Source organism: Dermochelys coriacea, chromosome 1 (assembly GCF_009764565.3).
Source record: "Dermochelys coriacea isolate rDerCor1 chromosome 1, rDerCor1.pri.v4, whole genome shotgun sequence".
Lineage (NCBI taxonomy): Eukaryota > Metazoa > Chordata > Testudines > Dermochelyidae > Dermochelys > Dermochelys coriacea.
Window position 1 is genome coordinate 111,362,569 of NC_050068.2, and position 21,947 is coordinate 111,384,515.

The 21,947-nt window shown below is 45.4% G+C and overlaps 1 protein-coding gene across 1 annotated transcript in view; it reads left to right on the forward strand.

Annotated features, from left to right (window-relative positions):
• Nucleotides 1-209: 209 nt before the first annotated feature.
• TMCO3 (transmembrane and coiled-coil domains 3) overlaps nt 210-21,947 on the forward strand; it is a 66,095-nt gene continuing 44,357 nt past the window's right edge. Inside the window, 2 exon segments of the mRNA XM_043507372.1 lie at nt 210-369; nt 574-1,097. Coding sequence (XP_043363307.1) covers nt 315-369; nt 574-1,097 — 579 coding nt within the window. The 5' untranslated portion in view covers nt 210-314.

Below are 21,947 nucleotides of genomic sequence, written 5' to 3' on the forward strand. Positions count from 1 at the left end.
ACAAAAAATTAGGAAAATCTCATTGCTCTCTGTCCTATGTGAAATGAGAATTTTGCAAGCATCATTTATATTGTAATCTCTTTGAGGCAAAGAATTTGTTTTTTTGTCTCTTCTATAAATCAGCTATTATATGTTGAGGTGCTATCCATAATTTGACAGTGACATATATATATTCTTTTTAAATGTAGGCTTGAAAACCACAGATGGTTTATGGATATTTTAAAAAGAGCAAACTTACATACTAGTAACTAAGTCCAACCCTTATCTTAACAAATAAGTTTAGAGAAACAGTCCACATCTCATCCAAAGGAAGCATGAGTGACCAGTGTGGTACTGCTAAGCTTTACAGCTTGATGGATTTAAAGCAAGTTATTATGTTTTGGAGAACAGATAGCCCAGGAAAATAAAAATGTTACTAAACCAGAAAGATTTGGTGGTTTTGACTATCTGTTGATCAACGGAGAACTCATACTTTTCATTAGACTTCATTTGAGACTTTTTTTTTTAAATTGGATTTGATCCAGTGACCCAATACTGAACCATGTTTGATGGCTAATGTGTATTATCTTTCAGCACAACATGTGTATTCGAAATGCAAAGAGCATGTTATAGAAGGCTTTGGACTGTTCCTGGTTGTATACAGCAATACAATGAAGGCAATTGAATTTAATTCTCTATGGATATTGATTGCACTGCTTTGCTGCCAGTTATTGAACACTGTGGAGCATGAAGATGTAGTAAAGCATGCAATAAAGCTGCATCGTGGGAAAGGTGCTGCTGTCACACAGAGAAAACAATGGGTCTTAGAAAACTGCAGAAAGCTATCTGGGCTCCTTCGTCAAAAGAACGTGGTTCTCAACAAACTAAAAAATGCAATAAGATCAGTGGAGAAGGACTTGGGGCTGTCAGATGAAGAGAAAATTTTTCAGGTTCACACATTTGAAATTTTCCAGAAGGAGCTGAATGAAAGTGAAAATTCAGTCTTTCAAGCAATCCATGGACTCCAAAGAGCCCTTCAGGGTGACTACAAAGATGTTGTAAACATGAAAGAGAGTAGTAGACAGCGATTGGAGGCCTTGAGAGAAGCTGCAATAAAGGTAGTACTTTTCAATTTTACTAATGCATTATGGAGGGTAATATGGTGAAGATTTCACAGGGATTTCTAATGATTAAAAAGAGGTTTAAATTCTTTGTTTTGTATGAAAAATATGGATCCATACCAAACTTTCAACACTTATTCCTAGTGTAAAGATGGAATTTTGAGCAAAGCTAGCATTAAATCTGTTCTCTTCAGGTAAGCTAGAAGTAATGTAGTAGTTACAAGGAGTTAAAAATATTCATTATTGAAATTTAGAGAAGGCTAATAATTAGTTATAAAAAACAGTCTGAGAACCCCTGTAACTCCCAACTCCAGCATTACTTTAGAAGACAAAGGAATATGAGAGGTGAGACTATTCGTACACTTTGGCAGTAATACAGCATTCTTTGTCGTAACTGCACTTCTTTGTGTCAAGACACGGCAACTGAGATTGCTTTCTTTATAAAATAATCACTTTAAAGCACAGAAGTGTGATAGTGAAGCATGAGTGTTTCACTGACTATTGTGGCTCTCCAGCCTCACCTTGATCAGTTAAGGTTTACCAAAGGGAGCCCAAGTCCAACAAACCTGGAAAAATTTAGAGAGACAAGGTGGGTGAGGTAATATCTTTTATTGGACCAACTTCTATTGGTGAGAGAGACAAGCTTTCGTGCTTATACAGAGCTCTTCTTCAGGTCTCGGAAACTTACTCAGATTGTGGAAAAATTTGTCAGAGCAGGTCTGCTCTCTGGGGAATCACAGCAGGTCTCTGTGACACTCTGTACCTCAAAGTAGCACTCTGGAACCCAATATTCACTACTGTGATATGATTAGGATATGTTTTGGTTCAAATGCATGCCTGGCGGGGTATCATTTTAAAAGTCTTAATCTACTGAACATTAATAACCTGTTAGATTGTATGTACTATCAGTGTTTGTGGAATTATGAAGTATTGCAATATGTGCTATTGAAATATGTTGTGAGGTTGGGAGACTCTGACAATGAGACTTTCAGTAAGGACAAAGGAGCACCCATCACTGGTCAGATAGATGCTGATGGCCCATTAAGAAAACAATAGACTATCCCGGAGGCTCCTTACAGAAGGCACGTACACAATGGAGACTGCTTGACCAATAGGAACTGACTGACCCCAATGCCACAGCAAGGATCTTTCTAGCAGCTGGAAGAAGGTGTAAAAAGAGAGACAGTGACATCATCACTTGGCCTCTGCACCCCCCTCCCCCCCCATCTCAACACCTGGAAAATCTTCTTGAAGGAAAAGACTTTTTGAACTGGGGAATTTGGTCCCAGTCTTGAAAAGGGTTCAGTCTGGGTATTGAGGAACTGTCAGCTGCTTGTACCATCTGTCGGGGTGAGACACTGCTTGATTCAAATCTTGCTTAGTCTCTTTAAGTTAGAATTTAGACTGAGAGTTTATTTTTGTTTAAGTAACTAAATTTGCTCTCTGTGCCTATTACTTATAATCACTTAAAATCTATCTCTCTGTACTTAATACATCTGTTTTTATAATTTACCTAAAACAGTATGTGTTTTGGTTGAAATGCTAGGGGAATCTCAGCTCAGATTACAAAGACTGGTGCATGTCCACTTTCCTATGAGGAAGTGGCAAACTTATTAATGGGTTTGCATTGTTCAAGAGAACCTTGCGCAGTGCAAGATGGTGTATTTCTGGGGTGCAATGCTGGAGACCTGGGGGAATTGGCTGGAACCTTTATTGATGGTTCATAAGTGGCAGGGAGATCATTTATGTAACTCAGTTGGGTGTGTCTCTGCCTGTGGACGGCAGTGTGAATGCAGAACTTGTGAGAGGCAGCCAGCCCAGGTTGGTGAGTTTGGAGGGCTCAGCAGTCTTACAGGTCAGCTTATACCCTGTTGACATGTCACAGTCTCCCATCCAGAGAAAGTGCCATTATAGTGGAGTTACATGCTGTGCTTCCTTGGGCACCTTCACTGTAATCCTCTTGTTTTCCTTGCCCCCTCTCCATCTAAGCAGAAATGTTCTGATGTTTACAAGATAGGAGGGAAGGAAATGGGAGTGAGTTGTCATGGAAGGCGGAGAAGAGGGGAAGAGTGTGAGGAGGACATGACTTATGTGATTGGGCAATCCTTGCAGGGGATACAAGTGCTGGAGACTTGGAGGCAGAACAGGGGCATAGGCAGAACCCAAAATTGAGTCACTAGAATGTTTCAAAGGGGTTCCTGTCCCACAGGGCTGGCTGGGCTCACTTCCTTCCTCCAGGCACTGCAACCTCTGGGGTCCCAGCACCATTCAGCTTTGGCCCAGCTATCATGATGATAGGAGCCTGGGTAGGCCAAATTTGAGTGAATGACACTTCAACCACATAAGAATGGCCATACTGGGTCACACCAAAGGTCCATCTAGCCCAGTATCCTGTCTTCCAACAGTGGCCAATGCCAGGTGCCTCAGAGGGAATGAACAAAACAGGTAATCATCAAGTGATCCATTCTCTGTCACTCATTTCCAGCTTCTGGCAAATAGAGACTAGGGTGGGGGTGGGCAAACTTTTTGGTCTGAGGGCCACATCTGGGTATGGAAATTATATGGCGGGCCATGAATGCTTATGAAATTGGGGGTTGGAGTGCAGGACAGGATGAGGGCTCCAGCTGGGGGTGCGGGCTCTGAGGAGGGGCCAGAAATGAGTTCAGAGTGCGGGAGGGGGCTCCGGGCTGGGGTAGGGGGGTTCGGAGGATGGGAGGGGGATCAGGGTTGGAGCAGGGGATCGGGGTGCGGGAGGGGGGCCGGAGTGCAGGCTCTGGGCAGCACTTACCTCAAGCAGCTCCCAGAAGCAGCGGCATGTCCCCCTTCCAGCTGCTATGCGGAGGCAGGGCCAGGTATCTCTGCATGCTGCCCTTTTCGCAGGCACTGTCCCTGCAGCTCCCATTGGCCGCAGTTCCTGGCCATGGCATGCATGGAGCAGGACAAGCCCCGGATCCCGCTCCCCGGCTAGAGCTCAAGGGCCAGGTTAAAACTTCTGAAGGGCTGGATGTGGCCCCCAGGTTGTAGTTTGCCCACCATTGATTGACCTAGCTTCCGTGAATTATCTAATTCTCTTGTGAACTAGATACTCTTCCTCTCTTCTGCTCCCTTCTACGAGAACTCACTCCCGTTTTCTTTCCTCCTATCTTGAAAACATCAGAACATTTCTGATTATATTTTCTACAATAATGGTTGGAGAGGGGGCAAGGAAAACAACCCCGTGAGCCAGGTCACAACTCCACTCTCACAAATTTGGTCCAGTCGAGCGTGGCAGGGCCAAACCTGAGCAGTGCTGCAACCCTGAGGTTGCAACACCCAGAGCAAAGAGCCAAGTCTAGTCAGCCCCACAGCACAGGAGCGGTAGGAGCCGCCACTGTGGGATGTGTCAGGCAGGACTCAATCCCCCTGGAGGGCAGGATCTGACCACAACCACTCTAGGGCAGGACTGCTACCAGAGCGGGGCAGCTGTCCAGGGTGTGTGGTGGGGCTCGGTGGGGCCGAGACTTGGAAAGGGAGCATCACCTCTGTGTTGGTGTCTGGAGTGGCTCACTGCTAAGAGTGCCAAACTCTGACAGGTCTGACTGTCAGAAATCAGGGCAGATGCCCCATATCGGTGGTATAGTCCTCTGGGATCACTATATTATTTTTATTATGGAGCCACATTTGGTTACTTCCAGCTCCAAAGGGCCAGTCCCTTACTCCAGGTCAGAATATGCTCTAGATCCCGCCAAAGGCAATGCTGTAGCCCAAGGGTCGGCAGCCTTTCAGAAGTGGTGTGCTGAGTCTTCATTTATTCACTTTAATTTAAGGTTTTGTGTGCCAATACTACATTTTAACATTTTTTTTTTAGGTCTCTCTCTATAAGTCTGTATATTATATAACTAAACTATTGTTGTATGTAAAAAAGGTTTTCAAAATGTTTAAGAAGCTTCATTTAAAATTAAATTAAAATGATGATCTTACACCGGCGGCACGCTCAGACCGTTGCCGGCCTGGGGTTCTGTTCACCTAGGCCTGCAGCAGGCTGAGCGGGGCCTGTGGCTGGGACCCCGGCTGGCAAGGGGCTGGCAGCCAGAACCCCAGACGGGCAGCGGGCTGAGCAGGGCCGGCGGCCAGGAACCCTGAGCGGCTCAGCCCACTGCTGGTCTGGGGTTCCGTCCGCTGGCTCCTGCCAACCAGGTTCCTGGCTGCTGGCCCCACTCAGCCCGCTGCCGGTCTGGGGTCCTGGCCCTGTCCACATAGAGTAGGTACCTACTTTCTCCCTGGTTCTGGCCCATTCTCTTCCTCTCTCTGCACTGAGCTGAGGGTGGGAGTGCACTGAGAACAGGGCTGGCAGTGAAGGAGCAGGTTGGGGTGCAGGGTCTGGCCAGGAGCTAGAATGAGGGAGGGGGCTCAGGGTTGGGGCAGGAGGTTTCGGTGTAGAGCACTTACCTGGGCAACTCCCATTTGGTGCGAGGGGTGCAGGTGGGAGTGTGTGTGTGTGCAGGAGCTCCCGTTTGGTGCTCGGGGTGGGGATGTGGATGTGGGGGTGCAAGAGTCAGGGCTGGGGTTGTCGGGGGGTGAAGGGGTCAGGCATGGGGCTAGGGTGTGGGGGGGTGCAGGAGTCAAGGCAGAGGGTTGGGGGTATGGGCTGGGGTCGTGGGGGTGCTCCCAGCCCTATGCCCTGAGCGGCTCAAGGCAGGGTGCTGGAGGGAATATGCCAATTCCACCCCCTTCCCCAACAGAGCAGAGAGCACAAGAGTGCTGTAGCTCCGCTTTTCCCTCTCCCCTACATAGCAAGGGCTGATCGGCAGCAGGGAGGGAGAAGAGGAGGGGCAAGAACCTAGCACACTGGGGAAAGAGGCGGGGCAAGGGGGAAGCTTGCCTTCCCTGCAAGGAGAGAGTGGGTGGGCAGGGGCGGGCAGGATTTTTAATTATACGCTGCTGTCCCTGGCAGACAGCAGCGTGCCATTAAAAATTGGCTCGCGTGCCGTGTTTGGCACGCATGCCATAGGTTGCCAACCCCTCTTGTAGCCAATCCTTTAGTAAACTAAAACTAAAGATTTATTAGTTAGGAAAAAGCAATGAGTCGTAGCAAGTTTAAAGCAAATAAAATACATTACAGGTGAATTAGGGTTTTTAGGTTCAAAATAAAAGCAGTGATGTAAGCAATCTGCCAGTCTTATAGGGTCTTTTCACAAATTCTCTCAGGGTTTTTCCAAAGTGGATTTGCGGAACTCTGTCTTGTCAGGTAGCTTTCTAGATACAGCATCCAAAAAGATCAGATGTCAGGATCCAGTATTTTATAGTAGAATATAGCCTGTCAAGTGTTTTTAGCACAGCATGTGTCTCTAGATTTCCCTTTGACGTCAAAGCATGGGTGTTGTGTGCTCAGCAATGTTCCTCCTTGCTGAACAACTTTAGACAAATGGATATAGATAAACGGGAACAACATGATAGCCAAAAACATTTAGCTTTCATGCAGTTTTACGCATCAAATGAATTCACAACTAATCACTAACACACATTATTGCTCCAGGATTAATTAAGTATACAGACAACAATCGCGGGTAAACTTAGCGTAAATGTAATTAATGGTGCACGTGCCATGTAAACACAGTGTGGCTTTGTTCTAGTCTAACAAGTGGATACAATAACATTAGCAACCAATAGGTTCATAGACAAGTGGATACAATAACATTAAGAAAAGGAGTACTTGTGGCACCTTAGAGACTAACAAATTTATTTGAGCATAAGCTTTCGTGAGCTACAGCTCACTTCATCGGATGCATGCATGCATCCGATGAAGTGAGCTGTAGCTCACGAAAGCTTATGCTCAAATAAATTTGTTAGTCTCTAAGGTGCCACAAGTACTCCTTTTCTTTTTGCGAATACAGACTAACACGGCTGCTACTCTGAAACCTGACAATAACATTAGTATTTCTTCTGATCGAGGGTTATTCACTATAGGGCATGCTTAATAACAAATAAGCAGCAGGATATTGCCAAAATTAACAGATCAAATATTACAAGATTTTACAGATGTTACGAGTGAGTTGCTTTGCATGTTACAGTACCTCTTGACATTCCTCTGAGGTTCACAAACAGGTGAACTGCCTATTGCCTTTAATCTAAGATGGTTTGCCTGCATCACAACCTCCATCCCTGACTCACCTTAGCGGGCCACCCAGCCTGACTGGGTTGCAGGGGGCACAACCAAAAAACCTGGGGGTGGGGTGGGCACATGACCCTGTGTACCCCCCCATCCCCTCACCTCACCTCTAGTAGGAGGTGCAAATATGCTTGCTTGCCCTGGGTGCTAAAATGCCTAGTTATGGCTCTGCCCCAGGGCCTCTATCCCCAGACTATTTAATGGCTCACAACAGTCAATAAACATTTATAAATAGGCCCTGAGCCCAAAAAGGTTGAGGACCACTGGCATAGATGATGCAAGAGACTAAGATATCCAAGAAGGAGGTGCAAGGGGTGATGTGAACACAGGGTAGGATGCAAGCTGAGACACTCATGGAGAGTCTGTTCTCTGAACATGGGGAATGAGGGGTATGGAAAGTTTGGTAGAGAGTACCTTGAACACAGTGTTCTCCAACCAAGCCCTTCGCATGTCTCCATGCCAGTGCTTAATGGAAGTCCAGGAGATGGCCTCTGCAGCATATAAGTTTCTGAAGCTGTGGCCATCGTTACGAAATTAACGTGATTTTTGACTATTTCACTGCTGTACAAAATATTTTTAGGTGAAAAAATGCATATTCCCATCAACCAAACCATTTTGTGAATTGTTGTAGTTTTAAAAAAAATTGAGAAAATCAGAATGTTTCTCTGACATTTTAAAAATGAAACTTTTTATTTTTTGATTCAAAATTACTCTTTTTATTTAGAAATTGTCTGAAGTTTAATTACAAAAAACCCTAAAAATGTGTGGCTTAAGAAAAAAAAGCTCAGTTAAAATGACACTTTTCATCTGACTCTAAAAGATTTTTTTAAACTTATTTGGAACTATCAGCAAACTAAAACATCAGTTTTCCCTTCGGATCTAGTTCTAAATAGCAGCTGTGAAGCTAATCAGAATCTTACACATTTCACTCTCCTGCTGCTTGGCAAAGGTACTAGTAGCAGAAGAGGTACTGGAGAGATCTGTCTGCAGACTTGGGAATAAATCACTGCATTATATTACATTTTAGTCACATTTTGAAGATTCTTTAGAACTATAAAATCTAGAAGTGTGGGTTTTAAGAAAGCTTAGATTCTGCTGAAGTGGAGGATGTTCCCCTTGTGTGTCATGTCAAGCTTCCTACTCACTTGGGACAAGTAGATTATTTTAAACCCTCCCTTTTCTTATATTTGTAAAATATTAGCATGCTGATTTAACAATCTTGTATAAAGCAGAATAATGAAAGATGACTCTGGAAAATGGTTGTTGAAAAGAGCGAAGTTTACATGAGGTAGGTTTAAGGTTACTTGTTTGCACATTATTCCAGTTTTGTTCTAGTTTATTTGTATTAAATGTGTGAATTCCTTAGTTAATATTGATGTGTTCTAGGAAGCACTTTTTCACTTTCCCAGTGAGATGTTAGGTGCAAAAGCCAAAATTCTGGGTGTCTGTGACCTACTGTCTTCACCTCTTACTCTTAGTAGGCTGAAGCATATAGCTTCTAGCTCCGGAGTGTCATGTCAGTTTCATATTGTTGTTAATTGAAAAAAATGTTGTTTGCTCACAAAGGAGACCCAAAAAAGAAGGCTGGGACAGGTGCAGTACTGGAGGCTTCTTATGTCTTCCATTCTTCTGCCTTTGGCTCTTTCTTACAGCAGGAAACTATGGAGGACAGAGAAGTGACCGAAAGGTCCTTCTATCTTTCAGTAACTTCAGATTTACCAAGCACCTACTAGCCAGATGCTGATACAAAAGAGAGAGCTGCCAAGCAGGGTCCAGGGACATGTACTAATAGTAATTCCACCACTCTCCCCTTTCCCTAACAGCAGAGGGTGGGTTCTCAGCAGGGGATTGTCCTTAAATCTTGCTGATGGGTTCCATCATAGGTTCCGACTCTGTGGATGCTCCTGGGCTGGAGCACCCATGGGGAAAAATTGGTGGGTGCTCTGCACCCACTGGCAGCTCCCTGCCGCCCCCCCGCATCCCAGCTCATGTCTGCCTCCACTCTGCCTCTACATCCTCCCCTGAGTGCGCTGTGGCTCCGCTTCTCCCCCTAGCTCCCAGCGCTTGCCACTGGGGCAAGCGCTGGGAGGGAGGGGGGAGGAGAGGGAATGCAGCATGCTCGGGGAAGAGGCAGGTTTGGGGTAGGTATTTGGGGAAGGAGTCCAATAGGGTCAGGGAGGGGGCTGGGACTTTGGAGAACGGGTTGGAATGGGGGCGGCATGGGGGTGGCGTCGGGGTGGGGCCAGGGGCGGGAGGGGTTGAGCACCCACCGGTGCTGGGAAAAGTTGGCACCTATGGGTCTGTTCTTGTTATGCACACACTCTGGGGCACTCACCTTTGCCCAGTTCCTAAGGCTCAAGGCCCCACGTTGATTTAGGCACCCCCACCCTTTCTCAGTTCGTAGGGCTCCAGGCGAAAGGCACACACCCTTACCTAGTTCCTAGCGTTCAGGGCATACTCTTCTGTGGGCAGAACCATCCCTACCCATACACAAAGTACGCAGCGGCGTAGGGCACCAGGAAATTTGGGGCACCAAATTTTCTGGTGCCCTGTGCAGCTGTATGCTGCTCCAGCTCCTGCTATGCCTCTTCCCCATGGCCCCGCCCCTGCTTCACCTTAGCCCCACCTCTTCCTGCCCCTGCTGTGCCCCAGCCCCATCCCTGAGGACTGCAGCAGGGCTGGGCCTGCACTCACTGGCGACAGGAACTACAGCAACCCAGCCCCTGCTGCGGTGCTGCTGAGTGCTGGGGGGGAGGTTCCCACCTGCCCCCCAAGCCAGCCCTGCCCCCTCCCCCTGCAGAGGTCTGGGGCCAGGCCTTCTCCTTCCCCCCCCCGCCCAAGCGGGGGAGCTGTGTAGGGCCCCAGAATAGTTTGGGACGGCCCTGTCTGTGGGTTTGCAGGATCTTTTTACCAGTGAAAGAGCCTTACACAATAATAGCCTTAACTATTTATTAACAATTACCATGCAAAATACACATGCTAAGCATAAAGTGCTATGTTCATCAATCCTGATCATGCAGGCAGACTTTCCCTGTTGGCCAGGCAAGGTCGGTCTCATCTGAGTTCTCGTTGCTGCATGTCAAGCGGTTGTGCAGAGGATTCTTAGCTGCTCTGATTTTAGACTGTCTCTTGGTGGGGAGGGGAGGGGAGTTTTCTTCTTCTTCCGTTTTCCTTTCTTTTTCCTTCCCAGCTGGTCTCTTTCTTCGACTTGTTTATGTAGTGAAACTTGAGTCCTGCTTAGCTATACCGTAACAAATCATTTTACTAAGATATTACAAAAGAATTCTTTGACCAATCCTAACATATTGCGAAATAATTCTTTACCCAATCATACCCCAACACTTTAGTTTATTTAAATCTTGTAAAATTAATTTTCTGTCTGTTGCATAATCAAATAACCAGACAGAAACCATACAGATAAACAATAGAGAAGTGGGGACCATAAAAGAATAAAGAAATAGAGATTTCACACCCACCACTGTTGATAAGTGATTCTCTGCCAGATTAGAATGCCATCAAACAAAGTTTTCTTTAAACATTTTGAGAGATTCCTTGCTTATCTGATGATGATTGGTACTATTAGGAGGGGTCCTACTATTAGGAGGGGTCCTTCCCAGCCCAATATTACATTATTTTGATAATCCAGGAAGTATTTGGAGAGTGTTGGGGACAACTTCCTGGTACAAGTGCTGGAGCAACCAACTAGAGGCTGTGCTCCTCTTGACCTGCTGATTGCAAACAGGGAAGAATTGGTAGGGGAAGTAGAAGTGGGTGGCAACCTAGGCAGTAATGACCATGAGATTGTTGAGTTCAGGATCCTCACAAAAGGAAGAAAGGAAAGTAGCAAAATATGGACCATGGACTTAGACTCCCTTAGGGAACTGATGGGCAAGATACCCTGGGAAGCTAATATGAGGGGGCAAGGAGTCCAGGAGAGGTGGCTGTATTTTAAAGAAGCCTTACTGAGGGCACAGGAACAAATCATCCAGACATGCAGAAAGAATAGCAAATATGGCAGGTGACCAGCTTGGCTTAACAGTGACATGTTCGGTGGGCTTAAACTCAAAAAGGAAGTTTACAAGAAGTGGAAATTAGCACAGATGACTAGGGAGGAGTATAAAAATATTGCTAGAGCATGCACAGGTATAATCAGGAAGGCCAAGGCACAACTGGAGTTGCAGCTAGCAAGGCATGTGAAGGGTAACAAGAAGGGTTTCTACAGGCATGTTAACAACAGGGAAAGTGTGGGACCCTTTATGTTGCCTCCCGCATTCAGTGTGACAGATGATGTGGAAAAAGCTGAAGTACTCAATGCTTTTTTTGCCTTTGTCTTCACAGACAAGGTCAGCTCCTAGTCTGCTGCACTGGGCAACACAGGATGGGGAGAGGTGAGCAGCCCTCAGTGGTGAAAGAATAGGTTAAGGGCTATTTAGAAAAGCTGGACGTGCACAACTCCATGGGTCCAGATCTAATGCATCCAAGGGTGCTGAGGGTGTTGGTCAGTGGCTCTGCAATCACATCAGCCATTATCTTTGAAAATTCGTGGCGATTGGGGGAGGTCCTGAACAATTGGAAAAAGGCAAATATAGTGCCCATATTTAAAAAAAAAAAAAAAGGGGGGGGGGGGAGAAAGAGAATCCAGGGAACTACAGACTGGTCAGCCTCACTTCAGTCCCTGCCAAAATCATGGAGCAGGTCCTCAAGGAATCCATTTTGAAGCACTTGGAGGAGAGGAAGGTGATCAGGAATAGTCAACATGGATTCACCAAGGGCAAATCATGCCTGACTAACCTGATTGCCTTCTATGATGAGATGACTGGCTCCGTGGATATGGGGAAAGCGGTGGATGAGATATATTTTGACTTTAGCAAAGCTTTTGGTATGGTCTCCCACAGTATTCTTGCCAGCAAGTTAAAGTATGGATTGGATGAATGGACTATAAGGTGGATAGAAAGCTGGCTAGATTGTCAGGCTCAATGGGTAGTGCTCAATGGCTCGATGTCTAGTTGGCAGCTGGCTTCAAGCGGACTGCCCCAGGGGTCGGTCCTGGGGCCAGATTTGTTCAACATCTTTATCAATGATCTGGATGGTGGGATTACTTGCACCTTCAGCAAGTTCGCAGATGACGCGAAGCTCGGGGGAGAGGTAGATACACTAGAGGGTAGGGATAGGGTCCAGAGTGATCTAGACAAATTGGAGGATTGGGCCAAAAGAAATCTGATGAGGTTCAACAAGAACAAGTGCAGAGTCCTGCATTTAGGAAGAAAGAATCCCATGCACTGCTACAGGCTGGGGACCAACTGGCTAAGCAGCAGTTCTGCAGAAAAGGACATGGGGATTACGGTGGACGAGAAGCTGGGTACGAGTCAGCAGTGTGCCCTCATTGCCAAGAAGGCCAAAGGTATATTGGGCTGTATTAGTAGGAGCATTGCGGGCAGATTAAGGGAACTGATTATTCCTCTCTATTTGGCACTGGTGAGGCCACACCTGGAGCATTGTGTCCAGTTTTGGTTCCCCCACTACAGAAAGGATGTGGACAAATTGGAGAGAGTCCAGCAGAGGGCAACAAAAATTATTAGGGGGCTGGGGCACATGACTTATGAGGAGAGACTGAGGGAACTGGGGCTATTTAGTCTGCAGAAGAGGAGAGTGAGGGGGGGATTTGATAGCAGCCTTCAACTACCTGAAGAGAGGTTCCAAAGAGGATGGAGCTCGGCCGTTCTCAGTGGTGGTAGATGACGGAACAAGGAGCAATGGTCTCAAGTTACAGTGGGGGATGTCTAGGTTGGATATTTGGAAACACTATTTCACTAGGAGGGTGGTGAAGCACTGGAATGGGTTACCTAGGGAGGTATCTCCATCCTTAGAGGTTTTTAAGGCCCAGCCTTGGCTGGGATGATTTAGTTGGTGTTAGTCCTGCTTTGAGCAGGGCATTGGACTAGATCTCCTGAGGTCTCTTCCAACTCTAATATTCTATGAGTCTGTCATTCTAATTTGGAAGGAATGTGAGGATGTGACTTTGTGCTTCTTGGCTTATGGCTGCTGCTCTCCTAATATGACTTCAGAAAAATGCCTCAGACCTTACATCCTCATTTTGCATATCTATCTCTAGGTGTTCAGTCCTCTGACTAGTAGGTGGTGTAAATTTTTCAAGTGCAGATAATACTGGTGCAGATTCTGCCACTTTTGTGGTCTGGTATCTCATTCCAGCCAATGTGAGGCACAGTGCAGTGTGTGTACTGTCATATGCTTTTGACTAGGTCCATTCAAAGCAGCAACTTTGAAGGAACACTTGCTTTTCATGCAGGGCTGGCCTTACCATGAGGTGACCTGAGGCAGCCGCCTCAGGTGCCAGACTGTTCGGGGGCACCACTAGGACCCAGAGTGTAGAAAATTGTCTGCTATTGGTGCATATGTATTCTCTCTGCTCTAGATGCACAAAGATGGTGGAGTGCTGTGCTGGAGGAAGGAGGGCACAAGAGACATAACAGGCAGGTAGGAGAAAAGGTGAGAGGGAATAACAGAAAGCAGCAGGAGCTGCAGGTAGAGAGAGGAAGAGGAGCCTCTTATGTACCTCTCTAGCACCCCCAGGTGCCTGGACTGATTAACACCAGCTTCTCAGGGAGCTTCCTGTTTCCTGCTGCTTCCCTGAACCCACTTGAGGAGAACAGGCAGTCAACTGAAGTAGTAGGAGCCAGTTAGGCCCTTAAGTCGCTGATATCTTCCCTCACTCAGGCCCTGCTACCAGCCTGCTTATTTGTCCCCTTCAACTGAGTGAGAGCCACTATAGCTGGCACAGAACAGCAGTCATGAGTGAAAGAAGAAAACATCCCTCTGGAGCAGCATTCAGAAAAAGAAAGAAAGCAAAGGAAGCTTTTCTATCTAAGCAGGAAGGAGCTCTCCTGAGATACATAGACACAAATGTTCATGGTGAGCCTTCCTGCCCCAGTGAGTGTTGAGCAAATGCCTGATCTTCCAGTTAGTCAGAGTGCAGGTGACCTGGCAGCTACTGCAGCATCCATATCTCCATCTCAAATGGATGTGACCACTTTTCTTCAGGAATGTGCGTGTAGATCAGAGAAGAGTGTGGTGGAGGCACAAGAAACAGCTGCTGCTGAGTTTAGTTCCAGATGATCCAGGACCCACTTGAGCAGTAGCCTGAGGGACTTCCTTGTACTGCATGGACCACAGCAAGTGAAAAACTTCATGTTCCCCAAAGACAATAAAAAAAGTTTCCATCCAACACATTACTGGCGTGACATCCCCAATGGTGACAAAGTGGAAAGGCCATGGCTTATGTACCCAAAAACCCAGATTGCTGCATACTGTTTTTGGTGCAAACTCTTCCAGTCTAATGTTCCAGCCACATTGGGTTCTACAGGAACAAAGGACTGGAAAAATCTAGCTAGAAATCTGGCATGCCATGAGAAGGCAGCAAATCACCAGAGAGCATTCCATAGGTGGAAAGAGCTTGAGATGAGATTAAGGTTAAAGGCCACCATAGATGATCAGCATCAAGAGAAGATTGCATCAGAGTCTCTTTACTGGCAAAAAGTTCTGAAAAGGCTCATTGCCATTGTGAGAATACTTGCTACTCGAAACCTAGCACTGCGTCGCGCTTCAGATCAGCTGTATGTGCCAAACAATGGACACTTCCTTAAAATTGTGGAGCTGATGGCTGAGTTTGATGTTGTACACAAGAAGCATCTAAGAGTCACTACCCTCTTAGAAACGTACACACACCACTATGTTTGAAAAACAATTCAAAATGAGCTCAGACAGTTACTGGCAAAAAAAAGTCAAATAGAAGATTGTGGTAGCTCTGAAGTCAGCAAGACGTTACTTTATTCTGGACTGCACGACTCACGTCAGCCATACAGAACAAATGACTTTAATGGTATGTTTTGTAACAACAACAGAACCTAGTGAAAAATGTCCCTGCAATGGTGACTGTCAGAACATTTTCTAGAATTTATAGACACTGATGATACTACAGGAGCTGGTATGACAAATGCAAAAAATCCATTATAATCTACATACCACACAGATTTGCTGACAGCTTGTGCCACACACTCTCAAAGAAACTTTGGAACCACCTGATCAACATCCTCTACAGCAAACAGGGAAAGATTAAGAATGAGCTCTCAAAACTGGATACTCTCATAAAGAACCAACCTTCCACACAAACTTCCTCGTGGCTGGACTTTACAAAAACTAGACAAGCCATTTACAACACACACTTTGCTTCTCTACAAAAGAAAAAGGACACTAAACTATCTAAACTACTACATGCCACAAGGGGCCACAACAGTGGTTCCCGTAACCCACCCAGCAATATTGTTAATCTATCCAACTATACTCTTAGCCCAGCAGAAGAATCTGTCCTATCTCGGGGCCTCTCCTTCTGTCCCTCCATCCCCATGAACATGATACAGTTCTGTGGTGACCTAGAATCCTATTTTCGACGTCTCCGACTCAAGGAATATTTCCAACACCCCTCTGACCAACGTATTACCCACAGAGACCTTCCTACCAAGACTACAAAAAGGAGGATTCTGGGTGGACTCCTCCTGAAGGTCGAAACAGCAGCCTGGACTTCTACATAGAGTGCTTCCGCCGACGTGCACGGGCTGAAATTGTGGAAAAGCAGCATCACATGCACCATAACCTCAGCCGTGCAGAACACAATGCCAGCCACAGCCTCAGAAACAACTCTGACATCATAATCAAAAAGGCTGACAAAGGAGGTGCTGTCGTCATCATGAATAGGTCGGAGTATGAACAAGAGGCTACTAGGCAGCTCTCCAACACCACTTTCTACAAGCCATTACCCTCTGATCCCGCTGAGAGTTACCAAAAGAAACTACACCATTTGCTCAAGAAACTTCCAGAAAAAGCACAAGAACAAATCCGCACAGACACACCCCTAGAACCCCGACCTGGGGTATTCTATCTGCTACCCAAGATCCATACACCTGGAAATCCTGGATGCTCCATCATCTCTGGCATTGGTACCCTGACAGCAGGATTGTCTGGCTATGTAGACTCCCTCCTCAGGCCCTACATTACCAGCACTCTCAGCTATCTTCGAGACACCACTGACTTCCTGAGGAAACTACAATCCATTGGTGATCTTCCTAAAAACCCCAGCCTATCCGCTATGTATGTAGAAGCCCTCTACACCAACATTCCACACAAAGATGGACTACAAGCCATCAGGAACAGTATCCCCGATACTGTCACGGCTAACCTGGTGGCTGAACTTTGTGGCTTTGTCCTCACCCATAACTATTTCACATTTGGGGACAATGTATACCTTCAAATCAGCAGCACTGCGATGGGTACCCGCATGGCCCCACAGTATGCCAACATTTTTATGGCTGACTTAGAACAACGCTTCCTCAGCTCTCATCCTCTAATGCCCCTACTCCACTTGTGCTACATTGAGGACATCTTCATCATCTGGACCCATGGAAAAGAAGCCCTTGAGGAATTCCACCATGATTTCAACAATTTCCATCCCACCATCAACCTCAGCCTGGACCAGTCCACACAAGAGATCCACTTCCTGGACACTACGGTGCTAATAAGCGATGGTCATATAAACACCATCCTATATCGGAAACCTACTGACCGTTATTCCTACCTACATGCCTCTAGCTTTCATCCAGATCATACCACACGATCCATTGTCTACAGCCAAGCTCTACGATATAACCACATTTGCTCCAACCCCTCAGACAGAGACAAACACCACAAGATCTCTATCATGCATTCCTACAACTACAATACTCACCTGCTGAAGTGAAGAAACAGATTGACAGAGCCAGAAGTCGCCTACTACAGGACAGGCCCAACAAAGAAAATAACAGAACGCCACTAGCCATCACCTTCAGCCCCCAACTAAAACCTCTCCAACGCATCATCAAGGAGCTACAACCTATCCTGAAGGACAACCCATCACTCACCGATCTTGAGATACAGGCCAGTCCTTGCTTACAGACAGCCCCCCAATCTGAAGCAAATACTCAGCAGCAACCACACAACAGAACCACTAACCCAGGAACCTATCCTTGCAACAAAGCCCGTTGCCAAGTCTGTCCACATATCTATTCAGGGGACACCATCATAGGGCCTAATCACATCAGCCACACTATCAGAGGCTCGTTCACCTGCGCATCTACCAATGTGATATATGCCATCATGTGCCAGCAATGCCCCTCTGCCATGTACATTGGTCAAACTGGACAGTCTCTATGTAAAAGAATAAATGGACACAAATCAGACGTCAAGAATCATAACATTCAAAAACCAGTTGAAGAACACTTCAATCTCTCCGGTCACTCGATTACAGACCTGAGGGTGGCTATTCTTCAACAAAAAAACTTCCAAAACAGACTCCAAGAGACCGTGGAATTGGAATTAATTTGCAAACTGGATACAATTTAACTTAGGCTTGAATAGAGACTGGGAATGGATGAGTCATTACACAAAGTAAAACTTTCTCTCCCCTCCCTCCCCCCCCCCCCACTGTTCCTCAGTTGTTCTTGTTAACTGCTGGAAATAGCCTACCTTGCTTGTCACCATGAAAGGTTTTCCTCCTTCCCCCCCCCCACTGATGGTGATGGTTTATCTTAAGTGATCACTCTCCTTACAGTGTGTATGCTAAACCCATTGTTTCATGTTCTCTGTGTGTGTATATAAATCTCCCCACTGTATTTTCCACCAAATGCATCCGATGAAGTGAGCTGTAGCTCACGAAAGCTTATGCTCAAATTTGTTAGTCTCTAAGGTGCCACAAGTACTCCTTTTCTTTTTGCGAATACAGACTAACATGGCTGCTACTCTGAAACCTGTTTAAAAGCTAGAAGATGCAGAAGTTGCAATAGCTGACATGAGAGGTCAGGGCTACGATAATGGAGCCAACATGAGAGAAAAGAACAGAGGAGTGCAGACACGGATCCGAGAGTTAAACCCTCGCTTTTTTTTTTTTTTTGTCCCATGCAGTTCTCATTCTTTGAACTTTGTGGTCAGTGGTGCAGCATCAGCTTCCAATGAGGCTGCTGAATTTTTAATGGAATTCAAAGCATCTATGTATTTTTCTCTGCATCAACTCATCGATGGCAAATTTTGAAGCAACATCCTCTCTGACACTGAAATCATTGAGTGCTACATGATGGGAAAGTCGAGTGGAGGCAATAAAGCCTATCAAACACCAAATTGGGAAGATAGATGCCATAGTTAGCATTATCCTCCATTATGGCAATGACAGGAACTGTTTGTGGGAGAACAGTGGCAAAGGGAAATAGAATCACCAGAAACATACATAACTTCAGACTTCTGTGTAGCTTAGTATTGTGGCATGACATACTCTTTGAAATAAATGTTATAAGCAAGAGACTCCAAGGTGTTGACCTGGATATATCTGGAGCAACAGAACAACTGGGCAAAGCAAAGTCATACCTACAGTCTTACCGGTCAGAAGAGGGATTTCAAAACGTTCTGAAGAATGCACAGAAGTTGGCAGAGGAACTTCGCACTGAAGCTATTTTCCCACCATTCAAAATATAGGAGTCACCGAAAAAGGAGGCATTTTGATTATGAGGTACAGGATAATCCCATAAGAGACCCCAAACAACAATTCAAAGTTGAATTCTTTAACCAGGTGCTAGATTGTGCCTTACAGTCAGTTGGAGAACATTTCCTGCAGCTCAGGGAACACAGCAGTGTGTTTGGGATATTGTATGATATTCCAAAACTCCTCACTATACCTGAAGAAGACCTACACCAGCAGGGCACTAGAGACAGTGTTGACACATGATGACATGCACGATATTGATGTGAGTGATTTAGGTGATGAACTGAAAGCCCTTTCAAGATACATTTCAGGAGGATCAACTCCAAAGTTGGAATATATGTGCACAAAGAAGATGACCACCCTCTTTCCAAGTGTTTTTGTTGCTCTGCACATTCTTCTAACACTTCCTGTAACAGTTGCCAGTGGAGAACGCAGCTTCTGCAAGATGAAGTTAATCAAAACACATCTATGTTCCACAATGACACAGGAGAGGCTGATCGGCCTTGCAACCATCTCAATAGAGCATGAGCTGGCCCAGACTGTGGACCTTCAGGAAGCAGTTCAAATCTTTGTAAGCAAGAAGGCACGGAAAGCACCACTTTGATTATTCAAACGGATAAAAATGCCAGTGTTTAGTATGCAGACAAGAAAAGTTACATTTACTGTTCAGGCATTTGAAAGTTAAGTGTTACTTAATTTTTGAACAAGGTATTTTAAGTTGTTAGTCCTCCTTTATTGGGGTAGGTAGCAGAGCAGTACCATGAGATGAGTAGAACAGGAAGAAGGCAGAATTGAGACCTTTCAAAGTTTTGGCCCGAGCAAGTGGGTATGGGGGCAACATTTGAGCTTCCCACCTCAGGTGCCAAAATGTTGTGGGCCGGCCCTGTTTTCATGGACCCACCTGCCATTCTTTTCAGATGGCTCCCTCTACTCCATTGCAGGATTGGGGCATTTGCAAAGCTGTGGAATAGTAAAGGACCCCCTGGGTAAATATTACAGAAGTTCTGCCTCCAACTGTCCTTCAAGTGATCAGAGATCTTTTGTGTTACTGTTCAGATATAGCTAATGTTTTCAGTTTTATAGCCTTATTTACTTTACCACAGTTGATCTCTAACTTGTTTTTTCTGCAGTTTATCCTTGTGATGTTGCATTCCATATGTTTATAGAAATATGCTTATGAGTGTAAATATAATGTAACTAGAATATGCTTTATGCAAAAGGTCTCTTGTAAGGTATCATTACAAAGCTTATCATCTACTGAGTGTGTTCATCCTGTTTGTATGAATGTATCATTCTTGTATCTGAAGCTAGAAATATAAAGCGTTACTCTGAACTCCTATTGTAACTATGCAAAGTGTGGGCCATTAATGGTGGCTTGGAATCTTGATGTCTCCTATCAAGAAGGATAATTGGTGGTAAATGGCTCTGTTTACTTGCAAGCCTCCACTGCATACATGCAGGCCAATCCTGGAGGAATGGAGGGGGGCTCACAGGACATGTGACCATGTCATCTGGTATTGGACTCCATCTTTAACCTGGTGCTTTTCCATTTATAAGGAGGGGGGGAACCCAGAGAGAGATAAAGGATTCCCACCTTGTGCCAAAGCTATAAAAGGGGGTGGAACAGAACAAAGGGGATTCGAGTCATGAGAAATCCCCTAGTTACCACCTGAGCTGGAGCTAATAAGAACTGTACCAGGAGAAAGGATTGGGCCCAGACTAGGAAGGAGTCCAGTCTGTGAAAGAAGCTTACTGGAACGTCTGAGGGTGAGATTTTATCTCTAAGCAGTTTCTTAATGTATTGGGCTAAGACTTGTGTGATTTTGTTTTATTTTGCTCGGTAAGTTACTTTGTCCTGTCTGTTTATTACTTGGAACCACTTAAATCCTACTTTTTATATTTAATAAAATCACTTTTGCTTATTATTGAACCCAGAGTTAGTGACTAATACCTGGGGGAGCAAACAGCTGTGCATAGCTCTCTATCAGTGATATAGAGGGCGGACAATTTATGAGTTTATCCTGTGTAAGCTTTATACAGAGTAAAACTGATTTATTTGGGGTTTGGATCCCATTGGGAGCTGTGTGTCTAGGTGCTAGAGATAGGAACACTTGCTGAGCCGTTCTCAGTTAAGTTTGCAGCTTTGGGGGACAGGGTTCAGACCTAAGTCTGTGTTTGCAGCAGGCTAGCATGTCTGGCTCAACAAGGCAGGGTTCTGAAGTCCAAGGCTGGCAGGGAAAAAGGGCTCAGCAGTAGTCTCAACATATCAGGTGACCGTCCCAAGGGGGTCTCTGTGGCCGAACCTGTCCACAGCCCTGACCTAGGGGAGGAGCTGGCATGAATTGCTCCTCTTGTAAGGAAAAACTGCCAGGATTCTAAAGGCATCTTATATTTCTCTCACTGTCCAAGGAGTGTCTGTGCATCAGATCCAGAGCTGCTGGGAGACTTTTTACCCTTCAAACAGTGCTTTCTAGCAGAGCGCTATAAAGGGTTGGGAAGCATGCAGCCTCCCAGAAAAGTATGAAAGTGCAAATATTCTTTACCAGGGAACTAGACAGAAGAGCTAAAACTATTGACATTTGGCCTGGCAACATTTGCTGTTAATTTTTCCCTCAACACCACTTATTCTAGGAACATTGTCAAAGATCTGTCTGGCAAAGGGTAATTTTCACCCAGTGAGACAGTGGGTTCTGGCAATTCTAAACATGTTAATAAACAAATCTGTACACCAAGGCCAGGGTTTTCGTCACAACCTGGAGTCTTTGACTGGAAAGTTTTTTTTTTTTTTTTTTTTTTTTTTAAAGGGGTAATCTGAAGTGACAGGGTTGTTCTGAACAGATTGTCACAACATTAACATCAAGGAAGCTATTCATGATTTGTCACTAAATGGGATGGACTTGTTCTCTGTGTCAAGGGGAGAACAATGTAATCTATAAAAGAAAACTGCTCACGTCTTGTGCTACATGCAATACAATTTTTTATGCTTGGTCTTGGTGTTAGATCCACTAAGGTCCAGATAGTGGCTATTACTAGTGTTTTGGATCCAAATAAAAGTAGAAGCCTGGCATCACGTTCTATTTTCCAAACTCTTGCACGCTCTCACTAAGTTAATGCATCTCAG